At 47.8% G+C, this 15602-nt stretch overlaps 1 protein-coding gene across 3 annotated transcripts in view; it reads right to left on the bottom strand.

The window, feature by feature from the left end:
- IGDCC4 (immunoglobulin superfamily DCC subclass member 4) overlaps window positions 1-15602 on the bottom strand; it is a 101322-nt gene that overhangs the window by 23616 nt on the left and 62104 nt on the right. For 2 of the 3 annotated variants that reach the window (XM_032994262.2, XM_032994264.2), the window contains exons 5-11: window positions 9252-9386; window positions 6470-6625; window positions 5545-5955; window positions 4617-4781; window positions 3391-3528; window positions 1743-1916; window positions 896-1129 (exon numbers count right to left, since the gene is read on the bottom strand). In XM_032994262.2, coding sequence (XP_032850153.2) covers window positions 896-1129; window positions 1743-1916; window positions 3391-3528; window positions 4617-4781; window positions 5545-5955; window positions 6470-6625; window positions 9252-9386 — 1413 coding nt within the window. The remainder of the gene's footprint in view (window positions 1-895; window positions 1130-1742; window positions 1917-3390; window positions 3529-4616; window positions 4782-5544; window positions 5956-6469; window positions 6626-9251; window positions 9387-15602) is intronic. The other variant, XM_032994263.2, reaches the window with a different exon arrangement.

The raw sequence follows: 15602 nt of genomic DNA, 5'->3' as shown, positions 1-15602 counted from the left end.
ATGGCTGCAACATAGCTGGAAGCTTACTTAGTGATGACACAAACTGTCTTTCCAGGTACTGCAGCTTGATCTTTACACCATGTATAATATATACACTAGACATGCAAGATGAACCAGCACAAGAAACACTCGCTCTGCAGTCTCAGCTCACTGGGCAGTAACAGGGATGAAGCATGAAGTGGGGGATGGAAGAACTCTAAGAAGCAGAATCCTGCTTCAAAGATGCATCCGCCGTGACATTCTTCTCTCTCTCCATCCTGTATCAATGGGCAAATCAACTAATTGGTACAATCAGATGTTAAAAACATAACTCCTTACAGGAAACGCCAAGCACAGTTAGCCAGGGAGGCAGATCTTGTTCTCCAGCCACAAACACTCAACTCTTCTAGCCCTGTTCCCTGAGGGGGAGGTGGAGAATACTGACCCCAAATTAGCACACTGTGAATTAACCCATTTCTGCATTTTAATACAGAGAGATTTCAAATACCATGCAATTATAGAGCTTCTTAGAAATACACAGGGAAGGAGAGATCATTGTCCTGACTGGAGATTTTAATCTAAGCACTCTCTATAGTAACACAATAAAAACCACTAATTGATTCAGATCCACTTATTAGCATATACTAAGTATATTAGTAGCCCTTGGTTAAAAATATAATCTCTGCTACACTGGCATCAAAAATTTCTGTGTTTTAAACTCTGCGTAGAACAAGCTCCAAGAGCCCCACTTCAGAAATTATTTTGGGTGTTCTTACAAAAGCTCACATGGTGCTGGACCTGTGTATCTGCAGCCAAGCAGATAACTCAGCCTCTTGGAAGAATCCCGGGACAGCTACAAAGTGCAAGAGACAGACCCTGGGCTTCCATACCAACTGCTAAGATGTAACCAGCTAACCTAGTCGAGTCAGCTCGTACTGCTTCACTTTCTTCTTTAGTTTTATGGGTCCTATGTCCCAGCTCTCATCTTCAGCACCATCCAAAGGGCTTTCATTGCTGGACTCCTCCGGGCCCACTTCTCGGTAGTAGAGCTTGTAGCCAGATATCTGGGCATGGTTGGCTGGGGGCTGCCATGTTATCAGGAGAGACTCCATCTTTGCTCGGACTTTTAATTCTGTCGGGGCAAATGGAACTAGAAGAATAACAAGACAAGAGAAGAACATTCAGCCACTTGTCTCCATTTCCCTGCTCTCCTGAATCCTCGCTGTCCTCGGTAGTGAGGGAGGGGTGTGAGGAAAGGCTCTCCTGTGAGTAGGATGTCTCAACTGTCTCACAGTGAAGAGTGATACACTCAGGCTCTACTGTTGACTTTACCAGCTGGGTGATACAGGAAAAAAAATGTCACAAAGCCACTATGGAAGTTTCTCAATATATTCTGAGATATATTCAATGTATTTGGAGTATTTAACCACTGCTGGAGTCTGGCTTGGGCTCAGCTCTGTTTGGCAGAATTGTCTATTCACTCCCAAATGTCATAACATCAGAGTTTGAGGTTTTTCTTTGTTTCTTTCTTTCTTTTTAAAGAATTTTAACAGCTAGACATGGAGGGAGAAAAGACTCACTTACCCAGGCAAGCAGCAAAATATACAGCAGCTGCTGAACAGAAAGACAAAAGCGGGTACTTTGGTCTAACCAAAACCAATGGTTGTAATTCCCTAGTGAAAGCAAGTATCTCTGACTACGCCTCAAGTTCCCAATGTCTTGCACACTCTGCCCCGAATCCCAGGCATTGCCCAGTCTCCTACCATGTGTCTGGTTGTCTCTGTCAGGAGTCCGATGCTGGGTCCACTCAGAAGGGGCCCCATAGCCCACGCTGGTGCTGGCCGCGATGCGAACTTTGTATACTTTGTTGGGATGGAGCGAGTAGAGAGTGATTTGTGTCTCATTTCCACCCACTTCAATGGAGGTAACCTGATCTGCTGAAACCAAGGCGACACCATTGAAAACAAGGCTTTGTCAGTCAAAAGGAAATACAGCTGAGCAGGCACAAAGCCTAGCTACCCCCACCATGATTTGCACACCCTGGGCTGGCTTGGCTTTTCCCAGTGCAACCTCAGGCCACCAGGAAAAACTAGAACTAAAGACTGGGCAGAGCTAATATCCAGAGTGACAACCCCGTTTATCACATTCAAAACTGCAGGTTGCCTTCAGCACCACTGGGCCTGCCTGGAGGGGAGCTGTCAGAAATCTTGCTGCTGCTGACGTGACAGCAGAACATGAGCACAGCCAATGGTAGGTGATGGTATGACCCAGTGCTTCTCATTGCTGTATTTAAATCCTCACCTTAATTTGAACCAGAACTGTCCACCAGCCCTGCTTTCTGCAAAATTCACACTTTCACCCGCCCCAGACTGAGGTTTTATCGCTCCCTTTTCAGCCCACCCAAGTTCATAAGGGAGATAACAGGAAATTTAAGCTGACAATGGCCTAGGATTTTCACTGTACAACTAGTTGGTCTTGCTGAAGATTCATATTGCCTGTTTGGTGAATGCAGAGGTCTTGCTTTTCAGCTTCACATGGCACAAACTCAGCTGAGAGCTCTGTCCCTGCTATATAACAGCGTATTGCTGAGTGTGATCCCTGGACTGCAAACGTTTCCAAGGTTTTACGATGCCACAGAGCCACATGCAGGCTCAGGGCAAAGAAACAAGAGCCAGGAGTCACAGTGCAGACTACTAATCCAGATCAAACACAGGGGAACATGTCCAGCACTTCATCATACTCCCCATCCTTGTCTTAGCAAGCATCATGACCCTGGGAAGTGAGAAGCTGCAGAGCTTTGACGGTTTTAAGAGCAAATACCCAGAAGGATTTGAAAAGTAAGCACACGTGGAATTGGAACAGCCATAGCCAGCATAGGTAAACGTTACCATCCCTGCTGAAGGCTTCTTAGAGTGTCTGACAATAGAAATAAAACTGGATAAAACTCAACAATAGAGCAACACAGCTTGGCTGGAATAGTTGCTTTTTTTTTTTCCCCCACAAGGATCACTTGGATCAGGCTCCATTTTAAAGGAATCGAATGCATTTACCCTTCTTCCCTAACCAGCATAAACCTCTTCCCCCAAAACACACAGTGCCAACGGCACCAAAGGGTTGCTCGTACAGGCATTCACGGGGCAGCACAAACATGCAAGTGTCAGGCCATTCCCCTGGGGACACAGGCTCCTCCACAATCACAGAAAAAGGCACCTTAAAGTAGTGTGAAGTAGCACAGCACCAGCACTGCTGTGATCACCAACAGCAAAGCCAGGCTGAGAAAAGGCTGTCCTCCTCCCTCGGGTAGAAAGGGGTCCCTCCGTTTTCAGCCTTCCACCTCCTACCCTCGACGTAACGTGCTGATAACATGCTGGAGCAGAAGACACAAGCCACCCCAGACTGTGTTTCCCTCACCTTCCTTGAGGGTGCAGTAGTCGATCTTATACTTCGTTATCTTGCCGTTACTCAGCTCTGGAGGAAGAGGCACCCATGTCACACGGATGTCACCAGGAGTCATGCTTGACAGGGACAGCTGAGGGGCAGCACTAGGAACTGAGTAGAAGCAAAAAGAAGTCAGCAAAGAGCAAGGCAAGCCCTCAACACATCTCTGTCAGTTCTGTGAGTTGGCTGAAGGCCACTACCTGGTCTTGGCCCTGCCACAGCCACTGGTGGCATGCTGCCTGTCCCGGGTGGAACCAATATCCCACAGCTCTTCAACAGCTCAGAGCATCGGTGGAGTGTCTGGGGAGGGGAGATGGTGGGCTGCTCAGCTTCAACAGGCTCCATAGGGACCTCGTGTCCACTTCAAACTGGGAAGGTTAGCACCAACCAGCTAATCAGCCCACGCTGTATTGTGGAACACGAAGGAGACGCTAAAGGAAATGGCTCACAGGCCCAGACTTCAGTCCGGGAATCCCCGTTCCCTTAACAATCACAACTCTGGGCTGCAGGCAGCTTTCATGCTTTCAACTCAGCTTTTCAGGCTTCAGACACATACACTCGGGACCAAGCAGTTCACTATGTCAGGAGTATTAAAAGCACATAATGCACCCTGCAGCATAGCAGGGGCTTGTATGAGGTCTGCCAAAACCATCGCTTCTTGCCTCTGTCCTGCAGCCTGTTGAAAGCTGCACGTCCTCCCCCATTGGGCAGCTGTCCTTCTGGCACCCTGCCTTTACTGCTTGCAAAATCCTATGTGATAAATGGCAAAATCAACAAAAACTACAGGCTCTTAAGACATCCAACCTCAAGGCTGCTCCCACCCCTACAAGCTGCAATAGATGTCTATCCTCGGAGTTGAAATCAAGTCTGGCCCAGAGTCAAGTTTGGAGCAATATCACATTAGCTAGGTGAAAGCCCAGAGGTGCAGTTCCCACAGGATGCTCATGGGCCTCAGTGTCAGTGAGGTTGTTTTCATGCTCTTCATCACCCAAGCTGATGATCAGACCAGGGTGCTTTGCTTTTGGATGGTTGATTGGTTTGTTTGTTTTTTTAAAAGGGCTTCTGACAAGAAGCTGTAGGAGCAGCAAGCAGGTTTAGGTTTCTAGCAGCTGATACTATTCTCCATAGCATATTCAGTGTTCAAGTGCAACAGGCCAAGAACACTTTTTAGGCACCAGTGCCCATCTAATTCAACGCACCATCCTCCAGGGTCTGAACAATGATGGAAGAGGATGTCCGGCTGGCTCCGAGCTGAGAATATGCCACCACGTAGAAGACATAGTTGGTATTGGGTTCTAGGTCCTTGACTTGCAGCTCAGTGGTATCATTATTGACAGCAAACTGGTATTCCACATTATCTGTTCCTAGAGCCAAGGAAACACTGATCAGCAGGTCAGCGAACTGCCAAGACACTCCTCAAAAAATCACTTAACTCACAAGGTCTATAGTGCAAATCCATCTTAAAAAAAATCATTCTGTCTTCTCCAGTTTCTCCAGCACCTGCACAAACCCCATCTCTTATGTGAATTCTTTGGGCAGAAACATTCAGTGCCTCAATGTTAACTTCTCCATCTTGACTCAAGCTCCTTAATCCATGCTAAGGGAGCTGAAGCTACCACGTTAATTTTCAGAGGAGCTGTGGCCACAGTTCAGTAAGAGTATTGGCTTGCCAGCCATTTGGGAAGACAGAGCTCAAGAGACCCAAGTGCCTCACTTCAGATTCTGGGTGTGAATAATTTAGTGATTACCCTTGTACACAATTTGGCTGTTTAATACGTCCAGTAATAATCACACCCTTTGCATATAAAATCAATGTGTTGGAGGAAAAAGTAAAGAATAAAAACGCACTTCCAGAAGTACCTGGTCTCACTAGAATCCAGACAACGCAGCTATGTGGACATGCTACTGCTGGTCAACAAGTTAGTATATGTCAGCTAATCCACAGGCACTGTCACAAACTGATACTGACTCTAAGAGAAAATTCCTTTACCTGCAATGAAGAGGGCTAGACTAACTGGAATTGCCTCACACTTGTCACTAGCTGGGAAAAAAACATCAACCCGTGGCTTGTGTCTTGTACTCTTGTACCTGCCACACAGCTGTGTTGCACTGGTTGATAACACCTACCCACAGCCCGCTGGTAATGTAATGAGAAGCCAATGATCTGCTCGCTGTTGTACTCTGGCCGCTCCCAGGACACAAGGACTGTGGTGCTGGAGAGGGACACGGCTGACACCTTCTTGGGAGCGCTGGGCAAACCCTCCCGCACGATCACCGAGAGCTTGGCAGTGGCACAAGCCATGCCCAGGCTGTTCTCAGCCACGCACTGATAGTAGCCAGCATCCTCCAACCCGATCTGATTGATCACGAGGCTCCCACTGCTCTGCACCTTCACCCGCCCGTTGGAGAGGATGGCCTCGCCGTTCTTCAGCCAGTGAATGGTCGGGGCTGGCTCACCCTCTGCCTTGCAGACAAACCGGGCCGTGCTGGCTCGGGTGCGAGAGATGGTTTCAGGAGCCTGAGAGATGCTGGGTGTAGCTGGGAGGAGAGAGGAGAAATTAATGCAGGAAGGAGGAGGAAAAGATAGCAAAACAAATCCCTTCTCCTCCCCACTCAGTGCTATGTTTTATTCAGTAGCAGCTTTGCTTACAAGATAGGATTTGCCAGGCAGACTCTAGAGGCTTAATTTAGACTCTGTCCAAAAGGAAAAATAAATTCTGTATCAATCATGTGCTGCGTTCCCTGATCCTAGGCTGTTCTCCCTGCTGGCTTCCACGATACTGAAAGTTAATTGGTGATACAGATTTCCATGGGGGAACCCTGGAGAACAAGAGTAAGGCAGAAAACAGTTCAGTACATACAAGGAACTAAACCCCAAATTAAAGAGGTGACTCTCCCACTGAGACCCATGCCAACCCAGGGCGCCTCCTGGATCTAACCTGGCTCCCTTCCTACCCAGCACAGGCCACAAATGCAACTTCTTGGGGAGCTCCTGGATGTTGGTCCAGGTAATCTACAGCTACCTGGAGCATTTATCCTGCTCTCCACTCACCAAGGACCCGGAGCTCAGCTGCGGCTGTAACGAACTGCCTGGTCTGGGGTTTGTTAGCTCGGCAGACATACACCCCTGAGTGATGGGGCTGGCTGGAAGGAATGAGGAGATTTGTCCGGCCCAGCACAATCACATCTGTGGAAACGGGCTTTCCATCTGCAGGAAGAAATGTGCACAAATGTGGGAGGGAACCCCAAGCTGCCCTTTATGAGGGCTTGTAAACAACACATCTACTAGAGCCAGGATCACAGCTGGGGAGCGGAGAGACCCCCATATCCCAAACTCCAGCCCAGAGGAGAATTCCTGCTGGGACATTCCTTGGTGCTTGACCGAGCATCAGCCACCCCAAGCCAACACTGGCCCAAGGTTTAGTTTAGCCTGTAACAACCAAAGAAGTTGTTTTGGATCAAAACAGTCTCTGATGCCTAGGGTGTGCCTGCAATGAGACCCCTTAGGAATAGCACATTCAAGGGAAAGCTATGCTAACACACATTTTGGAAAAGCTGCTGGATCTGCCTGCTGACCCCCACGCACAAACGCACACTCCTCCTCCCCTCACTCGTTAATGCAAAGGTCAGCAAGAGCACTGAATCACTAACAACTCAGGGGTTCTTCCCTCCTCTGGGTCCTGGACATGAACCCAAATTTACTGAGCTTCCCAATTCATTCTTCGTCCCCAGCTTGGCTCCTGATCTGTAAGGTGTCAGGAAGACACCTGGTTCTCCCTAAGGCTCTGGTGCTCAGGTCAAAGATGTAGGCCATGAGCTGCCCTCTCCCCATTCCCCTGGCTAGATGCTCAGCACTGCTGAGTAGGGAGGGAGGAAAAGGTGGCTCTGGCTCCCTGGTCAAGAAGCTGAGCTGTCCTACAACTTCAAATAGCCCTACGCTCCTCAGCGTGCATTGGACTGCTCTGATGTGAGAAACTTGGGGACCACGGCATTGGTACATCTGAATGAGCATGGGGGGAGCAAAGCCAAGAGCTGGGGACAGTATGGCCAAGCACAGGCCTGGGTGGGAGGTCAGGAACCCATGGCCAGTTCTGGCACAAGTTAGCAGACTGGGAGAGCCAGCCAATTTGTACAGCACCTGTGCAACACCAGACCTTGTTCCTCTCCACCTGCAGAAGCACGGATGTCTTTCAGACAGCAAAAACTCAGCACTGCCCTGCCTTTACCTCTCACAGATTCAGCTGAGCCTGGATCTCAAGACAAAAGCAAGCTCTCCACCTCCACTGTGAGCAGCTGCACGTACTTAGCACCATCAGCAGGGAATGCAGCTGAGATCAGATCCTCTGCCCCCTCCTTCCATTCTGGGGGTCTTCAGATGGCCTCACAGTTCAGTGGCTGCATGCTCAGAGGAGGAGAAAATCTGTGCACCCCATTTGCACTAGAGCGGTTTGAAAATCTGCCTCCAGATGGTAGCAATTAGCTGACACCACCGAGGCTGGCAAGAGCCAAACTGGCAACCCAGAGGTACAGTCCTCCCTGTTACCTACATGACTAATCATCCAGTAACCCAGCCTGCTCCTTAACGAAGTCTTGGAAAGGAACATGCTTGTGTAACACAGAATTGCTAGCACTGTTAATCCATCTTTTCTAATTGAAGAGTCCACACTGGGAAGCAGAGGGGGACCAAGCAAGCACTTTAAAATAAAGCATGCAAGGAACTGTTTCACCAGTCCTTCCTCCCTTCCCTTTCCTCTTCCCCTCATCCAAAAGACTTTCATAGTCTTAACTCTAATAATATCTACTCTACTATGGGCATCAGTAGCTCTCAGTAAAGCAATGAGTAAGTGATCTAGCATGGGAAAGGTATTTCTAATTGTGAAGTGCACAGGATAAACCAGAAACATTTCTGCCAGAACATTTAATTCTTGCTGATTTGATTTCCAAAGCTGTATCCTCAGAGACTTTTTTGCTCCTTTTTTTGTGGGGAAGAGGAAATGTTTATATACACTAAAATCACTGCCTGTGGACAAGTCTGGGCTGAAGACCAACCACAATAAATGGTTACAGGGGAGAGGAGTCTTAAATCATGACCCTGATTTATGAAAAAGACTAAGAGCCTTTTCTAGGGGAGAACTGACTCCTGAGCTGGGAACATCTTCAGTCAGATCCTCTGAAACACATCTGATGGACGTGACACTTGGTGAAGTGACACCAGCATCCTACTTGTGACTTAGGCTATTGGCCCCAGGTAACGTATGCCAGTCTGGCTCATTTGTATACCTCTGACAAGACCCAAGCATCTTTTCGATCCTTCCATTACCAATCTGACCACAGTAAGATTTTTTAATAAAAACCTCCCAGCAACACACTCGGCCACTCCAATGATTAACAGATCTTATCATGTTTTATAATCCTGCAAGATAATACAAGTTATTTCACCAAGGCAATAGAAAATTCCACAGAATCCCCAACTAACCTCTGGGTCCCTGGAGGACTGGCATAGACCTGACCCCATCTCTGTGACCTTCACTGCTCAAGCTCATACACTGAGGATGACTAATTTAGATCAAAAGGCATCCACACAGTAGAACTTCATATATTTCACAGGGCAAAGAACTATAAAGTGAACTGCGTGCTTTCTAACCTTCTAGATTTAATTATTAATTCCAGTTTAGCAAGGACACCCTACACTACACCACCTGAGTCATTAGGCACTGATGTAACAAGCACCCTTCCTGTCCGACAGATTTTTCTGCTTTTTAATAGATTTTTAAAATAAAGTATCCACAGGTTCCTCTTGTCAACAAAAGCTGAATTCTGTCCCTCACGCTCACCCTGTCGTATCCAGGAGACAAAGGGGGTGGGATCAGCAGCCGCCATGCACTCCATCACCACGCTCTCCCCAGCCACCACCGTGGTGTTCTCCGGCGCGGCAACGATGGTGACATCTCCTCCTGCTGGCTGGGAACCTAATGTCAAAAATAAAAAGAAAAGTCTGTCCTTCCAAACTGCAAAGTCCCTAGAAAAACACAGAATGTAGAGCCCAGTCACCTCGACCGTGCTTCCCCAGGCAGTCTCACGTGTGGTGATGACCAGCTGGAAGAGAAAAGCAAGTCTTGTTTTCACATGACTACAATATTTTTGCTAAGGAAATGAACAAAGGGGTGCCCTGCAGATTTACTCTAATCATACTGGCCCTAGTAAAAATTAGTATCAGGATTTTCACATGGAAAATAAATAGCGTTTCAGCCTGGTACCTTCATTGACTGTTGCTAAACGATTTGTTAGACGAAACAAGACACCGCTACCCTCAAAAAGAGCAACAGCAACACAACACACCCTTTGCCAAGGCACTGTAACAGCTCAGAAAGAATCCAGTAACTCGGTTAAAGAAACTGAAACATCCAGATGCTGTACTGTAAACTGCAAGAAAGAGAGGTCAAGCCTCTGTGTCCAGGCCTTCACCTGATGCCACAAAGACTAAATCAGTCATTACACATCTGGAGGGGAGCGCATTATTTAGTTTATACATGCACAGATGAACAGCCAACAGTTAAATCAAGCAGTGTTTACAGGCTGCATTGCACAATGTCTTTGCCATGGGGATTTTTTGGTTGAAATGAACCTTCTGCCTGTATCTTCCCACTGCTGAGCAAAGGTTAAGGGAAGGTGAAGGAAATGCCTTTGCAGCAGCTGAATTTCTGTTGTCGGATTAAAACAACCTGAGCACTTTTGAGCAAACCAGACTATTCATGATCCTTGACAGCAGCAACCCTGTTCTTCCAGCTCTCCCAGATACGTCTAACTCTGACAAACACTTTTGGTTTTGTCCTCATGAAGGAAGAAATAACTGCAGAGGAGTCACATAGCACAAATAATTCTTGGGCCAGCTCCAAGTGCTCCCATAATCTACCAGAGAGAGTTGGTGGCAACACATCTCAAACAAATAAAAGCAGGAGCTTTTGCACAGCACACAGTTAAACCTGCTGTCTCAAGATGCTGCAGCATTCAAAACCAAGAGGTTCAGACAAGCTCATGAAGGACACATTTAACGGGACTGTTAAATACAAAGGTTTCACTGCAGACCCCAGCCCAAGTTGTTCCCACATCCCAGCCTGTCAGATGATGAGGGAGATGTCCAAGGAAAGCAATGTGTCCTCCTTGCCCATTTTTTTTTTACATGCTTTCCTCTAGCATCTGCTGTGGTCACTTTTGGAGATGGCACTGCAATGGCTGGACCTCCTCTGGCCTGACCCACACTGGCCATTCATGTGGCATCCAAGCAACACTCTCTCATACTTGACTTTCTTGTGAATATAAATCAGAGAAGCTTTGGCCTCAGCACACAGGGCTGCCTGCATGGCAGGAGGCTACACACTGCTGCACCGAACGCGCTGTGCTCAGCCCATCTCCAGGCTCATTGCCATTTACTCCAGCACAGAGGTCTTGCCAAAGAGAGTTGGTTCAACACTGACATCTTCTTGCCATCCATACACGAGTGAAAGGGATTTCCATCTGTAGTATTACGTGAGCACAGTTTAAAAGGAGCTAGTAAAATCCCTGAGGCACCAAGGAAAAATGGGAGAGAGCAGGAGCCAGAGCTTGTCCAGCAGATGGAAGCAGAGACCGAGGAGCGCCTGGGGTCCCCTACTTGGGGCAGTGGCTGGCCCACACTAAACTGCAACCCCAGCCCTGGGCAAACACCAGCAATAAGAGCTGCCACAGGGCACGAAGGAAAAGCTAAGCCAGCCACCCTCCTTCCCATGGAACAAGTACACTACACAGAGAGCCTGGTGTGTACAGGGCACACATAATCTCCTTTTGTGTTTCCAGTACAGTGTGGGCTGGCCAGGGCTTTGCCACATTCACATACATTAGCTGATCACATCATTCATGCCTACAGACACTTTCAGCCTAACAGCCGTCACATCCAACCACAGCACGAAAACTTGGGGGACAGAACAGTGTCAGGAAGAAACTACATCAGACTGTGGGTTCAGAGGCCTCACTGACAAACTGATCAAAGTCCTGGCCACTCCTGACTGTGGCACCAAGGCCAGGCTTGAGAACTACTGAGACATAAAATGGGCTTGATGCAAAAACAGGCACAAGAGCTTCCACAACGGGCATGTAAACTGAAGGATCAGAGAAACCCAAGGCTCCTTGGAACAGCAGCTTGCTTTTATCTCCAGCTGGAGTTCAACAAAGCACTAAAATCCACGAATAATTATTAGTCCTGCAAAACACCTGAGTGCAGGGACTCCAGTGAGACCTGGCTGGATGGGTGAGGCTGCTCAGCACATTGTTAATGCGAGGCCTCTACCCTTTCTCTGCCCCAGCATGGCAGAGACGTGAAGCAATATCAGAGAAAGAACAAGGAGAAGCTTTCCAGCCAGGATTTGTAAGGAAACACATGACAAAGCACCAGAAGCAAAGGAAAAGGCTTTTACAGCAGCCATTACAGGGAAGGCCACAGCGGTGAGAAGACACTGGAGAACCCAACAAGTTGTAGTGAGGTTGGTTTTAAGAGTGAGTCAGGGAAGGAGGTGCAAAGGAGCCAGGTGAGGGGTTGCTCTCTGCTGAGGGGCTGGTAGCATGGCTAGACATGGTCACACATCTCCACAGACCACAGGCTCAGGCCCGGCTCACCCTGCACAGGGCTCAGAGAGCCTCATCTGCCCTCTCTGGAGACCCATTACTTATTGTGGGGCCATGGCAGCTTTTGATGAAAATAAACGGGGCAGCAGTGTCTGCACTCCAGGTCCCGGGAGCAGGAGCATGTGGGGACAGACTTCCAACCTACCACAGGAGTGAGCTGCTTTATCCAACGTCACCAGCTGCCGGTGTACCTGCTGGGCAGAACATGGCTGAAACGCGCCTGTGTGCATAAAACTGTCCTTTTCTGCAGTTCTGAGGGAAAAAATACATTTAGAGTGAAAAATAACACCAGCCAGGTGGCAATATACTCCTTGCCAGGTTTCCAAGTAGCTTTCTCTACCAAGCTTAGGGCAGAGGAAGAGAGAAAGCTCCTCAAACCTGACTTAAACACTCATCTGTTGCATTCGGGTGCATGGCCCCAAGTGCCAGCTGGCCAAGGCACCTTACAGGTTCTAGAAACTTCATGTGAGGCATTTCTCCCATATCTCCTGGTCCCTAGACAGCTGCCTCATAGTGCTGCCAGTCACTAGGAGAGGGATTTTACGAGCTGCACAAATCTTCACTCTGAAACAGCGCCAGGAGCCACCAGCCCAGCTCTGCAGTCTCCTGGTTTAGCAGAGCTGCTGCTGTAAAAGCACAGCCTATAGGTTCACCTTTCCTTGTACTTCTCTTGGCTGGGGAAGGACCAGCAAAACTCTTTACCACCCTCACTCTGAACAGTCCCGCAGCAGCACCACGTGCCGCCCTTCCCTCTGGTGCTGCTCTTCCTGCACCCTGTGTGCTCTGGAAGGGAAAGAGCAAGGAGCTCGCTGATGGCCAGCCAGCAGAAACCAGGCCTGGCAACCCAAAGGGCTGACAATCAGCTACTTATCAGCTCCATACTTACTCTGCAGAAGGTACAAAGAGAGCTGATATCGGGGCTTCCTGATAGTCAAACTCAAGGTCCCTCTGACAACCAAGAGCAGTAACAGCCACAGGGATCTGGAGCTCAAACATTCATTTTTGTCTCCTTCTCCCTCAGCGAACACTCTGGTTTCAGCCTTGAAAAACTGCTGGGAAAACATATTAGCCCAGACCCCACATGGGTTTGCCACTAATTATTATTGAAATTATATTACTAAAACAAACAGTTCTGCTTGTTTTCCCAGTACATTCCTGGGCGTGTGCATGGATGAATGCCCCATATACTGCTTGCACACACAAACACATTTCTGTCCAGCTTCCTATTTCACTGTGGGTTCGTCAGAGCAAGTCTACAAGTCAAGCTCCTCTTTAAATTGAGCCCTCTTTAGAGTACATTTTTCACTTGCTATCTCAATAGGCTGGTTGGACAGGGCAGATCACACAGGTTAATGGCTATGAACTGGGTTTCATTTGGTTTGAAGAGTTCCCAAGAACAGTACTGAGCTAACCAGGAAAACCTCTGCACAGGGGATTCCAACAAACATCAAAGAGTAAAAACAACGTGAGTATTCTGTCTCCACTGCCATTAAGATAATTTCAGGTCAAGAGGGAATATTGTTAGAACCAAAGCTAAAAAGGGCCGCAGCTTCCAAGACATCTTTCACTGCCTGAACAAAACAGGTCACTGAATGCACCTGTGCCATGCTGTCCATTCTGTGGTACTAAAAGCTTTCACAGTGCTGCTATTTAAAACTTCATCTTTGAGATTTCTCCCCCCTCCCAGCTTTGTTTTGTTACTCCAAGTAGCAAAGCTGCTCTAGGCAAAATCCAAGGCACAACCCATGGATTCATATCAAAACTCACTGCCACCGATGGCCTTTGTAGACTTTTTGCCCTTCTGAATCAGATGGATCAATTTTACCTTCTTTTACTGAAAAAACACCTGTAGGGTGCCAAACACAGCTCTGGGATGACTCCAAGTAGTGCACTAGGACTGCGAGAAGTCTGCTGGGCACTGGAAGAGTAACAGAAGACTCTTTTCCTCTACAGTTCATCAACCCATGCACATGCTTGTGTTGGCACAGGGAGACGGCAAGGGTGCCATCACAGGGACAAGACTTACTGATGATCTGCAGAAATATTTCAAAATATTCCCCCAGGTTCTGTTGTATATGAATGACTCACTCACAGCAGACTTCTCCATTTATGCATTTTTCTACTTTCCTATCATGAGACAGGAAAGTCAGACCAAATTTGGGTGCTCTACTTCTTTGCACCATTGTTCTCACAGGCATCTCTCGCCTCTGGAGCTGGGTTCCAGGGCCAGGTAGTGGGCAGGCACAGAGTAAAGGCAACAAATTTCTTATGATCAAGTGTGGTATAAAACCAAAAGGAGGTGGGGAGGGGAGCACATGGAACCTTGAGACAGCAAGTGAGCATGCCAGACAGATCTCAGTACGCAGGCTGCCTAACTTCTAAAAATCCAATCTGTAATGTCTCAAAGCAAAGGGGAACTCTGGGCAGGGATGTGAAGGGAGGCACCATGGGGAGATGCTTGGGACAAAGCTCAAAATGTTTATTTGAAGTCACAGCCTGAGTTATAGCATCCATGAGTGATTTCAAACTCCAAGAGTTTACAACTTGGGTCTGCCTCTAATGCATTCATAACTCATCAGCTATCCTCTCCCGCCTCTCTGCTCTTGTTAGTGCAGAGTATCCGCGAAATATTCAGGCAGTGGAACAGGAGGAAAATGTTTTTTGTTCAGCCGATTTGTGATGGTCGTTTACAGTGACAAGAGGATGACTTCTTGGACAGGAACTAACACCTCTCTCCTGACTCCATAAACACCTTGCCTGGACGAAAGTGCTGGAAGGTTAAACATGACTTGCATGGTGACATGTTCAGCTCTCGGCTGTCAGCAGTTCAAGATTTGGAGATATCCAACAATCAAGCAACAATCTTCCGCGAACTTTCTCACCCTCTCTGAAGGAGGAGCATGAAACCTTATTCATCCCTGTGAGCCTCCTCCGGGAATAGATTCTAGCACTGAGCAGCTGTTCATTAGAGAAAGTCAATGCTGTCGCTGCTGTTATTCTGCAGACAATAAAGGAGCAAATTACCCATTGCAAAGCACACACCTTCAAAAATGCAGGCGCTGTGTTTGCAGAGCATGTCCTGCTTCCATTCCCTAGCGCTCTCCCTTTTCTCAGACAACTCACAGACCTCCCTGGACTGTTCAGGGAGAAAGCTGACAGCAACCAGGGAGGAGAAAAAACATCCTCCACACCTGCCTTCCTCCTCCCTTTACACTGTCCTGGAAATGTATCTACAGTTTATTTATACTTCTGGGCTAGATCCAGGACAGGAGATAGCTAGCATGTAACATCTCTAGGCAGGACACTTGCCTAACTGTATCCTAACACTCTGGCATATCTGCTTTGGGAGCAATATAAACAATGTCAGATCTCAAACCTGAAATGCTTGTTGCTGAGCATGTTCTTCTTTTATAACTGTTCTCATCTGAACGCAGCAGTGCACAGCTTTGCAAACAGGAAAGCAAAGCAGCCAAGAGAGGACCAGCACCAGTGATTTTTCAGAAGTGGCTAGAGATGTTGAGTGCTGC

Source organism: Tyto alba, unplaced genomic scaffold (assembly GCF_018691265.1).
Source record: "Tyto alba isolate M040663 unplaced genomic scaffold, T.alba_DEE_v4.0 Super-Scaffold_41, whole genome shotgun sequence".
NCBI lineage: Eukaryota > Metazoa > Chordata > Aves > Strigiformes > Tytonidae > Tyto > Tyto alba.
The sequence above is the reverse complement of the archived record's forward strand: the minus strand, read 5'-3'. Positions and strand labels throughout refer to the sequence as shown.